The 17,419-nt window shown below is 36.7% G+C and overlaps 1 protein-coding gene across 1 annotated transcript; it reads right to left on the bottom strand.

Moving 5' to 3' along the window:
* Positions 1–1,747: 1,747 nt before the first annotated feature.
* LOC136801270 (replication factor C subunit 3-like) lies at positions 1,748–17,204 on the bottom strand. The gene is made up of 9 exons (XM_067057898.1): positions 17,091–17,204; positions 15,832–15,969; positions 15,547–15,614; positions 7,338–7,435; positions 6,743–6,924; positions 5,962–6,098; positions 5,658–5,756; positions 5,237–5,306; positions 1,748–2,315 (listed from the first exon to the last, which is right to left on the bottom strand). Exons 1-9 carry the CDS (start codon positions 17,175–17,177, stop codon positions 2,127–2,129), a joined length of 1,068 nt encoding a protein of 355 aa, XP_066913999.1. The 5' UTR covers positions 17,178–17,204; the 3' UTR covers positions 1,748–2,126.
* Positions 17,205–17,419: the final 215 nt, after the last annotated feature.

Genomic DNA, 17,419 nt, shown 5'->3' with positions numbered 1-17,419 from the left:
TCTCTGTCGAACTAGTTTACAAACAAAATAGTTACAAAATATAAACCCAATCTAGTTTCCCAGGAGGGGCAATTATCTTGACGCAAGAGAATGTGACGCAATTCACAACAAAGAAGCCTCATGAGACGCAATGAAATGAATAGTCGAACGTGCGCAACGCACTGGGCTCAACTTCAGTGGCTTAAAATTATTAATAGGCCCAATTGTAGACCCCCAGATTGCAGATATTCACCCAAGAAACAAGTGTGCCAAATTTCAGCCGAATCCGACCATTTTTGAAGTCTCCAGGCTGCCCCAAAGTTTTAGCCTCGTTTTGGCGAAAAACTCGTCCCCAGGCCCCAAAAATTAAAATTTTCAAAAAATGAAATAAGTCCCCCAGATATTCACCCAAGGAACAAGTGTGCCAAATTTCAGCCAAATCCGACCATTTTTGAAGTCTCCAGGCTGCCCCAAAGTTTTAGCCTCGTTTTGGCGACCAAGCATTTTTGAAGTCTCCAGGCTGTCCTAAAATTTTTGTGACAGACAGACACACACACAGACACACAGACATTGTCAGATTGTAGCTCAACTGAAGTTGAGAAAAGACACTCAACAAAAGAACTTATGTACTCGTCAGGGATTACAAATTAAACATAATTAAAACTAAATCATCAAGTTCATTAAAGATGGCTTTTTTGCCATCGACACTAACCCTAAGAAATCCACCACCTAAGAAATTGATAACCCTAACCCCCATCCATGAAATTTGTAACCCTAACTCTAACCTTCACCTATCAAATTTCATAACTAGTGGAATTTCATGATAGTGGAAGCCTTAACACTCCTAGACTGGCTATTCCGTAACTGTGATTAGTATTAGTAATTCCACTAAACAAAAACGAGTAGGGTGGAGGGGTAGTTTTGAAAATGATCTGTCAATATAAATAGTTTAAGTATTTTCAGATTCAACCGAATATATCTAAAGTCTATTCACGATAAGTGTGCACTCTTTTTTCATTTACCTATAACTTTTGAAGGAATTCTTCAATTTTTATAAATTTGGTATCATTGGAAAGATGTTAGTGAGTGGAACAATTTGAAATTAAAAAATCTTTAAAAAAATTATAAAAATGAAGATGAAAATAAAGAAGAAAAAAATGAAGATCTTGTAGAAAGGTGATATGACTTTCATTTTCACTGAAGTGGCTCCTTGATTATCGAACATTATCACTGTGAAAAAATTTCTCAAAAATAATCATTCAGTCAAAAGATATCAAGCAAAGTTATAAGCTGATTGACGTCTAAAAACGGTGTTTTCTGCTGTTTTTTGCTGTTTTTTTGGGATCAATCACTTATCAACTTTGTATCATAACTTTTTAATGAATATATATTTTAGTAAAATTTTTTCACAGTGATGATCTCCTAAGATCAAAGAATCTCTCCAGTGAAAATGAAAGTTATAGCACTTTTCTACAAGATCTTCATTTTTTTCTTCTTCATTTTCATGTTCATTTTTAGAATTTTTTTAAACACTTTTTTATTTCAAATTGTTCCACTCACAAATATCTCTCCAACGATACCAAATTTATAAAGATTGAAGAATTCCTTCAAAAGTTAAAGCTGAAAGAAAAAAGAGTGCACACTTATCGTGAACAGACTTTAGTACAGATTGAACTCGAAATTGTTTTCGTTTATTCAAACTGAACGTTTGGCCGTAATAAAATTGCTAAAGATGTGTTTGGTGTTGGAAAGGGAAGATCTGCAAAACTTGCTGTGCTTCATCGTTATTTTTATTTAAGGATTACTATACTGTAGTACAAAAAATGAAACGAAACAATTTGAGCGAGAAAGAGCTCTCGAACTTCAAAACCGATGAAATTGTTTGTTTATTGTCTTATTTTCACGCCTTGCAGAATATAATCACATAATCATTGTCTTTCATCCAATTCAGCCGACACAATAGACATAAAAATCATAATAATTATGCGAACACCCGACTTTCGCATTTGTGCCACATAAAAGAACAGAATATATGAGCGCAATTAACCTATTATCGTTTTCATGAATCGACTATTCACCCGTCCAAGTACGAAACTTTACAAAGATGAGGTTTCCAATATAGGAGTATGTTTTGAAGTCTGTGAAAATCAAAACATGTCAGCCATTCCCTCTTCCAGGAAGCGTTTGTAGATGCTCATGAATTTGGCAACGAAAGCTTCCAGGTGATAAATCGGTTTCGTACCCAGTTGAAGTCTATGTTCGTAGTGCGCTGCTAGTTGGATCACCTCCGATTTCAATGTTCCGTCACAGTTCTTTAACAATTCACCGAGTAGGCCCTACAATGGAAAATATATATTTGTTTACAGACATTTGCTCAAAGATTTCATAGCAGAGAGGTACCCGAAGTCTCGTGAGGTTTGAAATCAGCCAAGTTTTTAAAGTTCTAGAATAAAGCTTTTGACCGGGTAGAAAACCTTTCAAGATTTTTCCTCAAGATTTTTCCTAGGGCGGTGGTTACACGTAGCCGGGGTGAAATCCACCCCGGGGTGAAATGGAATAATAATTCATCCCGGGGTGAAAATCATTTTTTGATACACGTCAGCGAAAGGCGAGGTGAAAACCCTTTTTTCAATCCGGGGTGAAAATTTTAACTTATATTCACCCCGGCGTGAAAACCTAATCACACACAACATCGAGTAGCGTTGAAAAACACTCTTTCGTCTCTCACACGCGAGCAGGAAAGATGGCTCCTCTTGATGGAAAAAGCTTATCGATGTTAATTTCTAGTATCACCACAATATTATCGCTTAGCCTTCTGCTAATGCAAATTCATTCAGTTTTAATTGTAAAACTGTTGGCCCAAAAACGGGAGTTTGAGAGATTGCAGATGGAGGCTGTTCTTTCAAAAAACATTGCAAGGCAAAGATATCATCGTCTAAACAATTTGCAGGATTGCAAAATAAAATAAAAACAGACGCACATTTTTTTTCAACACGAGGTGAAAAAGAAATCGTGTATACCAGGAGAAAGTTTTGGTACATAAATATGCTAATTCTCCCACTTTTCCCATCAAAAAGTCAAAGTTTTGGTCTAAAAAAGTTGTAAAAACCATAAAAGTTGTAAAATGTCTTACTATTTTTCCCACCTCAAAAGAAGTTCCTTGAAAGTTCTGAAGATGCGAAAAATATTTCCAAACTTTCCCAGCCAACAACAGCAATCATTTGGATTTGCAAAGTTTTGGTATTTTGGTGGAAAAATTGGATCTATGATTATTCCAGACTCGGCTGAAAATTATGCGTATCATCCTCCAATAGCAATTGAATAAAGAACTTTCACTTTCGATTTCATGAAAGAATAAATTATAGAGGGCATAAATTACGATTTTCTAAGGTCACTTTTACTTGAAAACAATTATGCAAATATTTTCTATTTCGTGCTTTCGTGTTGCAACCATGGAAAATTCCCCCTTTTTACAAACATTTACAAAGTTTTGGTTAGGAAAGTTGTAAAAGTGTGAAAGATTGGAAAAGTGGTAAGTTTTTTTCCCAAAACTTTCTCCTGTACATGTAAAAATCATGCACTTGGTACCAGACATCATGACAGTTAGAGAGGTGGTGTGATATAAATTTTAAGTCAATCAAATGGTACTATTAGGGTACTAACTGCTGGAAATAGCTTTTTTTAGACTTTATTTGTTAGACTTTATTTGTTTTACTCTCTGGACTTACCAATCAAATCTTAAATCCCATGTCAAAGATTGCTTCTTTTGACATAGTGTGGAGCTATTTAAAGTATAGCGAGATTATGTATCTGGAATTCTCTACGGCTACGGTTGAAGTGGCGAGGGTAATGGCGAGTAATGGCGGGTGAAAGCAATTTCGATAATTGACGTACGGCATTATGTCGACTTTGCTTCTAAGGTGTTTTGGTGTTTTTCCCGTACAAAGCAAAGTAGACAACGACATGTCGCCTTTGATGACGACCCGTACGGGCAGCCCCGAAACCGTAGCCGTAGAATATCTCCGATACATAATCTCGCTTATGTCAACATGACATACGTTATGTTATGCTCGTCAGCAGTTTTTTGTTTTTATTTAACTGCAATGTCTTCTCTAGCATTGCAAAAGTATTTGTTTTGGGCTTCGTATTTATCCTGAATCAAATAGAAATAAGTGCGAATAGGGGTGGTGTCAACCTGTCAATAGTCAAATGCACTTAGTGGGTGTACTTACAAATTTTCAATTTTGCAGTTAGTCATCATGATGTCTGGTACCAATTGAATGACCCCCCCCCCTGAACAGGGCTTCACCCTTGAAATAGGTCCGTTTCAAGCTCAAACCTATATAAGTCTGCATGCATCCCCTTTGATATGTTTTGATATAGGGGATGGTATCGTGTATAAAATTCCAATCCAAGAGTTTAGAAACTTAATAAACTTGATAACAAGTTTTATTTTATATGAGAGATCTTTAAATTTCATTAAATTGAATCTGATTGAATAAAAAAAAATGACTAGAGGGTAATACAATCATTGGATTTCTGAAACAGGTTAACCCTAAAAATTGGGGAAACTCTCGGACGGGAATTTTATACACCATACGTATCCTATAAACTCGAACAAGTTTTAAATTTCGTGGATTTCCCAGATTTAGATGTCATTGCGAAATTAAGTCCCTATTGAAATTTGGAAAGGTCTTGTTGTCAGATAAGGCTCACAAAAAAGGTTTTTCTGTGTTATCAGGTTTATGAGCTTATTCCGGGTCATTTAGAACCGAAAACAGGGGGGAATTATTCTTTTCTATGTAAAACAAATAGTATCAGAGGTGCTTACTGCTTAATTAGGGGTGGTATCCAATTTTCGACCCAAATGCAGTTAGTACTTTAGGGTACTAACTGCAGAAGGGTGGTGGGTGTATTTCAAAATTTGGATTTTGCAGTTAGTACCCATAGTGTCTGGTACTAACTGCATGACCCCCCCCCTGGATAACTACTTAAAATGTTAACTCTGGTATCAAAGAAGCGCTAATAATGCGTATTTCAACAACCAGTATGTATAATTTGGCAGTAAAAAGACACAAAATTTAAAATCTCTTGAAAATGCCATCCTCGAAATTAAGTCCCTGCGAAATCTTAAAATTTCGCGAAAAAGCTCAACCGCTAAATTTAATCCCCACGAAATCCCACTAAAGTATTTTTCAATTTTTTCTTTCCGTTAGGGCAGGATTTAGCCACACCTCAAACAACAACGAGCAGGTACCTTCATGATGACGTCAGCTGGTATACAATGTGTCAACAGCTCGTAAAAACGAGTTCTGACTTCCAGTAATCTACAAATATAGAAGTAAGAGAGACCAAATAGAGATCAGATTGCTGATTCCACCTCAATACACCTATGAAATTGGCCGAGTTTACCAGGAAGGGATGATGTCAAAATTCTGTACAGATGTGTCTTTGAGAAACTCATTTCAATGACTACAACCATTTGACGTCATTCCTTACTGGTAAAGTGTAACCAAGTCTATCGGTGTTTAAAATGCCAAATATGTGGAAATAAAAAAACAAGGTAAAAAGAAGTAAGCAGTATCTGAGCAGGAAAACTAAATTTTCATTGGTGTTTAATGAGCCGCTACGTCAAATTGTAAGTACATGTTAAAATAAGCAGTAATATCATGACGAACCTTTTCGGTGTTTGCTGTTCAATGATTGAAGAAGCAGTCTGTTTCAAAAAGATTTCCCAATCAGCATCCTGGATTGATTGATCGGCTGTAAACGGATACCTGTCACAAGAAATGATTGTATAGTTTAATTCACTCTTCTCGAGAAATATCAGTCAATTGCGGTCTCCTTTCCAAATGATTTTTAAAATAATTACTTAAATTGACAATTAGCGATGATTTGATGCACCTTTGGCAATATATATTCAGTAAACTCTCCTTGTTCTAATTAACAAATTAAAACACAAATATTAGTTAAAAAGCTTACTGTTGAACTCGGCAAGCCTCGCACATGAGTAGAGCTCTTCTGAGGTTTCCTTTGCATTTCTGTGCAATACGTTGTGCTAAACCTTCGGGCAGACTGAGACTTTCCTTCTTGCAAACAGTGTACAGACATTGTGTTATCTACAACAGTTGGAGGAATGTTGAAAGGTTGAAAAGTGAGATATCTCAAATATTATGGCCATTATGGTAATAACCGGGATGGGCACATTGCTATACATTGGATATCTCAAATATAAATCTGACACAAAGCACACGCACGCTTTATTTCGAAAAATGTAAATGAATGGCATTTGCACCTTAACCATATTCGTACTACTTAGGAGGCTGTTTCTGTTCGGGAGTTGAATATTTAGGATAAAATAAGCATTTTAGAATACAATAGCTATTTATAAGAACAAAGGAAATTTTCGGTTTTTAATCATTTTCGGCATGATGAGTGACGTCATCAAAAAAATATTTTGTCAAAAGTTACCTTACATGACAAGGATCTCGTGTGCCAAATGTCATCCAAAAAGAATCCCTAGATTAAAAGTTTAAAGGGGTGGTACAGGAAAAGCCCCCCTAGTTTTGAACCGCCCCTAAAAGCCTAGTATGAATAGGATTAAAGATGAACACTTATAAAGTTACTAGACGACAAAAATTCGAAGGGCAATCATTGTAAAAGGAGAGACTTGAGAAACTAGCTTCGTGATCCGGCATTTCGAAAGGAGACGCAGCTTTACATTATATGATTAGAAAAAGAAAAATATTGAAAAAGGTCTTACCTCTTCCTTAGATGGGGCAGCAACACGAATACCAAGACATCTACTCCTGATGGCAGGAATTACTTTACTCGTTGAATTACAACACAGGATGAGACGACATGTGGTGACGTATTTCTCCATTGTGCGCCGCAATGCATGTTGGGCATCTTTCGTTAAACGGTCCGTCTCCATTAACAACACAACTGAAGAAAGAAGATGGAAAAATAGAATTCACTAACTTTTATTAATCCGAAGCGACATTGTATCGTAATATTCAAAAATGTTTTTGACACCTATATAGTTGGTTGAATTAGCTAAAAAACAAGAAATCTGAAAGATCATGAAAAGTACATAAAGAAAATGGTTTTGTTTTTAAAATCTCGCCAATTAGATCCCTTAGAATTGCTCAAGATGAAGTAGAATTTGTCATATAACCTGGTGACGTCATCTTCTATTTTTAAACCAGGCTTAAAATGAATCTAAGGTAAAACCTATTTTTACTTGACTACTATTTAAACTACACACGATACACGACACCCAAGTACCCCTTTATAATTTTCTAAATATTAATTGAATTTGAGCATTGCTTTAAACGACGGTATTTTATTTTCCGTACCTTTGAAAGATTTTTGTGAATTTGGATCAAATTGATGTGTTGAAGCTGTTGTTTTAATCAATTCTTGAATCACTAGTCGATCGTAAATTCCGGCGTCACTGAAATAAAATAATTTCAATTCATTTCCAAATAAATGTTTCACACAATCAAATTCCTGTCACCTTTTGTACAAAAATCACGCAATCAGTCAGGTCTGGGTTATTTTCTCCCCTGCACGATTTTCTTCTCATGATCATATATTACTTACTTTGTGACTTTATTTTGAGATCTATAATTTCTGCATTGACTGGGCAGTGTCTAACGAATTTTTGACCGATTTATCCTTTCATATTCTATGCTATTTCTATCTTTCAGTTCTTAAGAGAACTTTTAAATTTTGGCGGAGCTAATTTTGGGTTCTCACCAAAATTAAGTTCCTTAAAACCCTGTTCGTACTTCTTTTTGTTTAGTTGGGAAACAAATGATGTTAATAGCTACTGAAATAAGAAAGGTCTTAACATAAAATTTTCTGTAAACTTCCAACTTTAATTTAGCTTAAAGATAAAATAAATTTTTTGGACCCCTCAAAACTTTCACATCTTGAGCGTGATGACTTTTCTGACAGTAAAGGTTGGTACTCACTTGCGCACTGAAGCGCACTTAGACGCACATAAAAACCTTGATTTTTCTAGACGAACATAAAGGCCTTGATTTTGCTAGGCCCACTTAAACGCGAATATCAAAAAGGTTTGATATTTCGACGCGATCATCAAAGACACTGCGTGCAAACACTATTCAGCTCTTTTGAAATTTGAAGAAAGAGGGGGATTTTTTCATCGCGTTTAAGTGTGTCTAACTCCTTTTTCCCTCTCTTCTATTCAAGTCACTTTGTAGTGAGTACATAAATGGCGTTTAAGTGCACCTAACTGATAAACGCACTCAGGCGCACTTAAACGCACTTAGGCGCAATATTTTGCACACGTGTGTACCAAGCTTAACAGGCCGTTCAAATTGTCAAATTTTCAGTAGAATTCTATTTCTCTAAAAGCTGAAGTTGAAAAGCCTCTAAAAAGTCGAGTGGTTTATCATATTGTTTGTCCAAGCTGCGACGCTTGCTATGTCGGCCAGACTAGCCGTCATCTCGTCACTCGAATCAAGGAGCATTCAACATCACAACCTGTGGGATCTCATTTTGAAGATGTGATTTGGAATTGTATTGTAGCAATTTGATTTTCTTATCTATAGATAAAAAATTAAGGGGTGGTACAGGAAAAGCTTCCCTAGTTCTGAACCACCCATCGCACAGAATTGATGTAGCACTTTTTGTCATCTCAAAAATGAAGTCGTTGCATTGTTTTTCGCGCGAGTTCTATTTTCTGCCAATCAAATTGCGTCACGTATTCGAAAGATTCGAAAATGTTGCAATCAAAACATTTCATTTGTGAGTTTGGTTTCGAGAAGAAAATATGATTTTTCTAAAAATTAATCCTAAAATATTGTGATATTATTGATATTTTGAAAAGACTTTGAGAAAAAATTACAGAAGTATGTATGTATAGAAATGGAATGCTTTGTTTGCTTCAGTTTTCACTACAGTACAGACTTTCCTCCCTAAGAAATTCAGTTTTCGATGGGAGCCTCTATTTATCCAAACTTTGTTTTTATTAATGGTGATTCATTTTTGGACATCAAAAACTAAAGAGAATGAGTAGATAAGTGTCGGTGATTTGTAAGATAAAGAGATTTTTTTTTCGAAGTGGTGCTTCCATTGAAACGTGACGTTAAAATTGATGTTAAACATTTGAAAAAAGATATAACTTCAAGGCAAAAAAATCCAGTAAAATTGGATTATAACCTGTACGTTTTTATATATCTTTTTTTAGCATTTTGTATCCTCTTTCACTTGCGATGGGTGGGAAAATTGTCCAAACTTACTTGAATCTCTGTAATCATTTTTGTCATTAACGTCAGAATTTATCAGCCTTTATTTTTTTTTCGTCAGAGTGAAAGTTCCTATCTTTAGGACAAAATAGTCTGAAACATAATTTATACACCGTTGAAAAGAGAAAGGGTTAAACTTTCTTTCTTGAGGGTTGGGAAATTGAAAGCTACTCAATTTACATCTTTCCTGCTCTCTTAAAGTTTGTCAATTTTTCAAAAAAATATATAAAAAGTAACCTTTACATTATCGCTTCAAATTTTTTTACAAACTAACAAATCTAAGCAAGTTTGGTGTTTCTTAAGAGAGGACAGATTCACTTCAAAACCCCCGGATTTGTTTCATGTCAAAAATTGTAACGTAAATTCTGCGCGATGCCTGAAAACATAGTTTAGGTTAGGTTCATTCAGGAATAAAACAATTGCTTTGAAAGCCAATATAATTTTATATCGCTTAAAATCAGACGAATTCATTATGCCGAACAGACGCAGTCCAGAGTGAGTGTTCACTTAGGCTTGCGGAACGCCGGCTAAGTCTTTTTTTTCACTTCCGCTGCTCAAAGAATCAAGATGGCGGTTAAATCCGCTGCACCGAAAGTGAATAGTGATGCAACTGAATCGAGAAATATCAAGGGCATCGTAGCAGAAACCGATCCCAAAGTTGGAGAGGAAGGAAGAAGAACTTACAGTAAACACAAAAAGAGACAAAGATCTCCTTCCGGTTCATCTTCAGAGAGTTCCTCGTCCGATACAAACAGCACAAGTTCGTCATCATCATCATCATCAGAAGAAGGAAGACGTCGAAAAAGGAAGAAAAAATCCAGAACAAACGTAGAAGGAGAAGTAAATCCCCTACAAAGTCACCAGAACGTGGACAACCTCTCTTATTTCAAATGAAAGAGGATAGTAGTGGCTGGATGCTAGAACAAAGACTAGCCCAATATTTGAACGGTCTCATCACAAAGTATTTATCAGATAAAGATATATCTGCAATGGTGCTGGAGGAAATACCAGTTCCCTCTAATGTGTCGAATACATTAAAAATGGACACTTTAACTGACACCCTACTGAAAGAGAAAGGCTACATGGTAACTAAAACCCTAGCCGTAGACAAATCCATTTCTCGAATATCATCCAAGATACGAGACTTTTTTGCTCCACTTGCCTTAATCTGGCAGAATATTTAAGAAACACGCACTGGCGATGTCTGCGAAAAAATTGACCTCGAAGAAATAGCTAAACGATTCCAACAAGCTATCTTATTGGTTGGCCAAGCAATAAACGCTACCAACTTCTTCAGACGTAAGAATGCGTTGACTGCCCTAGGTATCAAGGAAAGTGAGGTAGGAAGCTGGTTACGAGAAACATTGGTTGATGACCTAGAAAACAGTGCTGGTAAATTATTTGGAAAGAAAATGTGGACACTCTAACAAAACAATCCAAAGCAGCAGGCTACACTTCTCTGAAACAATACATATTTTCCAGACGACTACAGGACCCAAAAAGAAAACCCTTTTTATGAAGCTCTCCCCAGACGAGCTGTGGAGAAGAGCGTCAACATCCCTCTGCTGAAGGACATGGCTCAAACAACAGACATCCATCCAACAAGAAATGGAGAGGTAAGAGAACATCTACCAAGCTTAACTTTCCAGTCAAGTAAATGCTCAGTTAGAGTTTCAAAGACACTACCCTGAAAAAAATACACCCAGGGATAGAAAATCTCCTAGAAGAGATAATAGTAACCCAGTCAACATTGATTGCTGGCAAAACAAAATTATTTCAAAAGAATTGGGCCAAAATAACCCAAGACCCATGCATCCTGGAGACCATCTCAGGCTTGCCAATATCAGTAGTGGGAAAACCAATCCAAAAGACACCACCAAGGCAAATAAATTTCGACTCAAACATGAAAGCTCTAATACGGGCAGAGATAAGAACTTTACTGGGAAAAGGGGCTGTAAAGAGAGTTTTCTTTACAAGCAAGGCAAGATTCTGTCCACTCTGTTTTTGAAAGAGAAAAAAGAACCAGGGAAATTCAGACCTGTGATAAACTCAACTCAACTCTCATATCCCATACCAAAAATTCAAGAAGGAGACGCTAAGGGATGTAAAGAGCATTCTTCAGAAGGGGTACTTCATGGTCAAAGTGGATCTAAAAGATGCATATTTTTCTGTCCCAATACACCCTCAGTCGATGAAGTATGAGTGATTCAGCTGGGAGGGAAACCTATACGAGTTTCAATGCCTAATGTTTGGACTAAGGCCAGATCTGTTAGGGTGCCCATTTCTCTATGGAGAAGATTACAGATAAAACTGATAACCTATATAGACGACATCCTGATCGTAGCAAGGTGAAAGGAGGAGCCATCTTCTCCAGAGACACAACGATCTTCTTACTGGAGAACCTAGGATTCAAAATAAACATAGAGAAGTCAGTGCTGACACCATGCCAACTAATGGAATACCTGGGGGTCCTGATAAACAGCTTCAGCATGATATTCAAAGTCCCTCAAGAGAAAATGCTAAAATTGAAAAAACTTTGTGTCCAAATGCTAAATCTGAAGAGCTCCCCTATATGGAAACTTGCAAGCCTAATAGGGAATCTAATGGCAATAGCTCCAGCCTTCACTCTAGCTCCTCTTCAGATAAGACTCTTGCAGAAATGCATGAACAAACAGCTAGCGAAAAACAAACAACATTACGGCTCAATGACGAAACTAGAAAACTCTGCAAAAAAAGAGTTAAAGTGGTGGATAGGAAACTTCTCTTCAGAAAACGGCAAGGACATAAACATTCGTCCCCCAGATTTAATTAAAAGCTCTGATGCAGCAAAGGGAAAAATGGGGGGATGGGGAGCTAATTGTGGTCAAAGCTCCACAGGAGGGCTATGGACAGAGTCAGAGAAAAGGGAACACATCAATATCCTAGAAATGAAAGCAGCCCTGGTAGCACTGAAATCCTTTATAGGGGGATCACTTAAAAGGTCAGTACATCTACTGATAGACAGCCAAGTAGCCCTGGCAAACATTGTAAAAATGGATCGGAAAACTCTACCCTAATAAGCCTGGCAAAAAAGATCTGGTCATTTTTGAACCAAAAGAACATCAGCCTCACTGCAGAATATATTCCATCGACCCTAAACAAGGAGGCAGACTTCGAGTCCAGGAATGCAAAAGATTGGCGGACTGGAAACTAGCAAGGCAAACGTTCAAACACATAATGAATGTGACCCCCAGAAATCGATCTTTTTGCCTCAAGAACCTCTCACCAACTAGAGACTTACTACAGTTGGAAACCAGACCAACACTGCCTAGCAGTAAATGCACTGAACCAACCCTGGGACAAAAACCTAATGTATGCTTTTCCCCCATTCTCCCTAATAGGGAGGTGTCCGGAAAAAGTAAGGAGATCCAAAGCAACAGTGATCCTAGTATCCCCAATTTGGACAACTCAAACTTGGTACCCAGTCTTATTGGGAATGCTAATATCAAACCCAAGAAAGATAGTAATGAGGGAAAACACTTTAACACATCCTTCAGGGAGATCCACCCTCTAATACTGAACCAAACCCTCCACCTAGCGGTATGGGAAATCTCGGGAAACAAAAGCCTTCAGGCAAACTATCACAAGCAGCTTCTTCCCTTATCCAACAGTCCAAGGCAGAGGGAACTAGAAAACATTATCTGTCAGCCTGGAAAAGCTTCAGCAGCTGGTGTTATAGGGAGGAAACTGGTCCCATTTCAGCCCCTATAGAGAAAGTGGCCAATTACTTAGGTACCCTTTTTGAAGAAGGGAAAAAGTATAGCACAATAAATGTACATAAGTCAGATATCTCGTTCAATCACCAACCAGTTGAGGCCTCGCCTGCAGGACAACACCCCACGGTCACCTCTCTATTAAAAGGAGTATCAAGACAAAGACCCCAGCTCCCTAAATACAATGAAATATGGGATATCGACACCGTGCTCAATTATATAAAGGGGGTGGTCAAATAATGAGTCACTACAATTGAAAGACCTCACACTAAAAACAATAAAACTTTTAGGAATACTAGCACCTAACAGGGGCTCCGAACTAACAAATTTGGACATAAAGCTGATGGGAAGGTAGGACTCCACTATTATCCACCCTCTAATACTGAACCAAACCCTCAACCTAGCGGTATGGGAAATCTCGGGAAACAAAAGTTCTCAGGCAAACTATCACAAGCAGCTTCTTCCCTTATCCAACATTATTTTCCACTTAAACAAACCTACAAAACACTTCAAACAAGGGAAAAAAGCAGAACCCATTGAAGTTAGGAACTTTGAAGGGAATATTAAACTATGTAGTGAGGTCTGCAAGCACGAAAATACTTCAGATGGTGATAAAAGTATGAAATTTGGCACAGATGATATCCTTAGAGGGTCTAAAACTTAATTTTAAACAGGAACACCAAATTTTACCACCTGCTAAATGAAGTCATCAGGTGGCTGGGCAAAAAATTATTTTTTTGAAAATATTGAAAATCTTTAATGGTTCCAGCGGAAAGAGCATGAAATGCTGATGAAAAAAACCATGCCTTGAAAATCTTCCTATCAAAGGTTATGAACGTTGTGATTTTGAAACAAATTGACCAAATTTGATCATCCGAAGTATTCTTACGTTTTTATGTGCTAACAAACCTCACTAATGCCCTTACAATATTTTAACAAGTTATATCGAACTCACAAAAAGATTCGGAGACTGACATAAAACATCGAAGAAGTTCTTAAGCTATGTTGAACCACACAAGTCCATTGGGAAAGAAACGACAGCCAGATGGGTCAAAGAAATGTTGAAGATGGCAGGCATAGACACTGCCATTTTCCAAGCCCATTCTAAGAGATCAGCCTCGACCTCCAAAGCACACCAAAAGGGAGCCAACATGACAGACATTCTAAAAATGGGTAATTGGTCTAACACGTCGGTATGGCAGAAATTCTACAACAAGAACTTTAGTACAGCAGAAAAGTACCAAAACTTGCTCCTAAAGGACAATGAAGCTATAAACAAGGACTTAGCTGGCTTTCCACAAGCCTAAGTGAACACTCACTCTAGACTGCGTCCGCTCGGCATAATGAATTCGTCTGATTTTAAGTGATATAAAATTTGAAAATTTTCCTAGGCCAAAGGCTGTAATGGGAAATTTGAAGTTGATGAGCCTAAAATTAGACGAACCCATTCCCGTCCCACCTCCCTACTTTATAGTGTTAAAAAAGTTCAATGCGATAAAACTAAAAAATACTTTCTTGTTTTTGAGGTTACAACAGAGGTAGAGGAAAATTAGGAAGATAACTTCTTATTTACATTTTTATTTACTTAAGATTTGATTACTGATTGATTGATTTCATATCATAGTTTACTTCATGTTTATATTTCGAAAAGAGAAAACAATCTAAGTCACAGATGGCGTTTACAAAATTGACATTTACTCATTATATTCCATTTGCATCACTTATGGGACGCATCTACGATGCTTTTCCTTAGCCTTCGTTCCACTCACTCTAGACAGCGTCCGCTCGGCATAATGAATTTGTCTGATTTTAAGCTCATAAAATTCAAATTTCCCGTTACGGCCTTTGCCCTAAGAAAATTTTCAAATCTTCCCTGTACCTACGATCCTTTTTGTACGTTTATTATTCTACTGGAAGATCTGATTTCCACCCTGTTTCCCACTGTCACCTGCAGTAAAATCAAACAAAATGCTTATAATGATACAAAATTTCCATTGGGAAAATCTTTCTAATATTTCTCCGAGAAGAGCTGAGATTGACATGAGTCTCATAGCTCCACTGTGGTGTGAAAATCTTTTGGTGGCACGTGGTGGCACGGTGGATTTTTTGAGGTTGAAGTTTAAAGATTTTGGGTGTCAATATTCAAATTTCTTATACATAAGATGTTTTGCATCTTTCTCGCAATTTAAAACGTCATAACGATGTATAATTAGTAATTTGGGAATTGGATAAGTGTATTTTGATGATAAATGCAATCAAAATGCTACGAAGAATCACTTTAATGGTGGAAGGAGGGTGAACAATACTGTCATTACTGTGGACAAGGCTTGTACATGAGAAATTGGCAAAAATCAGCTAGTTGTTTTTCCAGTGACTATAATAATTTCTTGCCTGCAGGTTGTGGGTTCCCTCCATTATGTTTTTAGAGACTCAAAAGTTTATTTTAAACCTTTTCTAAAAGAGGATAGAGAATCCGTCACTTTGAGTAATTCCTAAATTATTTTCAGAGATTTAATGAAATCTAATATGGTTGTTACCTTGGATTTACTTCAATATGGTAGTTACTTCCAATAGTTGAAATTTCAACTTTCTTTTTAGACGGAGTCTGTAAACAAAAAAAATTGGTTTGCGTGACAAAAAAAACAAGTTCATCTGTGAATAAAATTAGGTTTCAAGGAACAAAGGTTTGACAGGTAATTAATAAGGTTTAGAGTTTTTAGTCAAAACATATTGAAATACCTCAAAAGTTTGTTGTTCTAATTTCAATTTCTCGACAGCAGTTCCATAAAGTTAGAGTTTTTAGTCAAAACATATTGAAATACCTCAAAAGTTTGTTGTTCTAATTTCAATTTCTCGACAGCAGTTCCATAAAGTTCTCTCAACAAGCACATGATACGCGTTTTCTTCCCTGCTCCAGATGGTCCGTAAACTAATAAGTGCGGAAAGTCTCCACTGTTTACCTAAAAAGAAATTGACTAATAATTTATATTTAACCGTATTTTACAAATATGGTATATCATAGATTTGCAACTATTAGAACGTTTTGATAAAAAACTTCTTTGAAACACTTTCATAACTTTTGAATCTTTCTTTTACGATCTAATTTTGGAAATGTGTAATAAACTGTCGAACGTGCTAACCGCACTGGCTCAACTTCAGTATCTTTGAAATCATTCGTAGGCCCAATTGTAAACTTAATGGCTTAAGAAAAATTATAGCATTTTGGGTTTTAGCCTCGTTTTGGCGAAAAACTCGTCCCCAGGCCCCAAAAATTAAAATTTTGAAAAAATGAAAAAAAACCCCACAGGGATTTGCCCAAGGATCAAGTGTGCAAAATTTCGGCCAAATCTGATCATTTTTGAAGTCTCCAGCCTGCCCCAAAGTCTTAGCCTCGTTTTGGCGAAAAACTCGTCCCAAGGCCCCAAAGATCAGAATTTTGAAAAAATGAAAAAAAACTCCCCCAGGGATTTGCCCAAGGATCAAGTGTGCAAAATTTCAGCTAAATCGGACCATTTTTGAAGTCTCCAGCCTGCCCCAAAGTTTTAGCCTCGTTTTGGCGAAAAACTCGTCCCCAGGCCCCAAAAATTAAAATTTTGAAAAAATGAAAAAAAAAACCCCAGGGATTTGCCCAAGGATCAAGTGTGCAAAATTTCAGCCAAATCGGACCATTTTTGAAGCCTCCAGCATGTCCCAAAGTTTTAGCCTCGTTTTGGCGAAAAACTCGTCCACAGGCCCTTAAAATTAAAATTTTGAAAAAATGAAAAAAACACCCCCAGGGATTTGCCCAAGGATCAAGTGTGCAAAAATTTCAGCCCAATCGGACCATTTTTGAAGTCTCCAGCCTGCCCCAAAGTTTTGGTGACAGACACACACACACACACACAGACACACACACAGACATTCTCAGATTCTAGCTCAACTGAAGTTGAGAATTAAAACCAATGTAAAGTCTTCAATAACACAATTTCATCTAAAATTGAAATGTAAATTTTTCATATCAAACAGATCATAATTACAAGCTCAACACTTGTTATCTAACATCATAACAATCATGAAGAGAAAAATGAGAACGAAAGATTACCAGTCTTTTTAGATATTGTGCTTGATCCAAATGATAAGTCAACTTTGCCAGAGTGCCAGGTCGATGTTTATCAATCCAGAGACTCATAATTATTATATTGATTTTACAATATCTAAAAGGTGCAGATATAATAAAATGCAACAAACAAAGAAAATAGTTCCATGAAATTGAAAACAAAGCAGATTAATTCTGTAACAAACATCAGAAATAAAACCTTGAGCGTTGAGGACATCATGATGTTTAGTTAATTTTACTATCAATGAGGACTAAATACCAAAAAGTCTAGACTAGAATATGATACATTTTTAAAATCATTGGTACTGTAAATA

This window comes from Clytia hemisphaerica, unplaced genomic scaffold (assembly GCF_902728285.1).
Source record: "Clytia hemisphaerica strain Z4C2 unplaced genomic scaffold, Clytia hemisphaerica genome assembly, whole genome shotgun sequence".
NCBI classification, from domain to species: domain Eukaryota; kingdom Metazoa; phylum Cnidaria; class Hydrozoa; order Leptothecata; family Clytiidae; genus Clytia; species Clytia hemisphaerica.
This window is presented reverse-complemented; position numbering and strand designations above follow the sequence as displayed.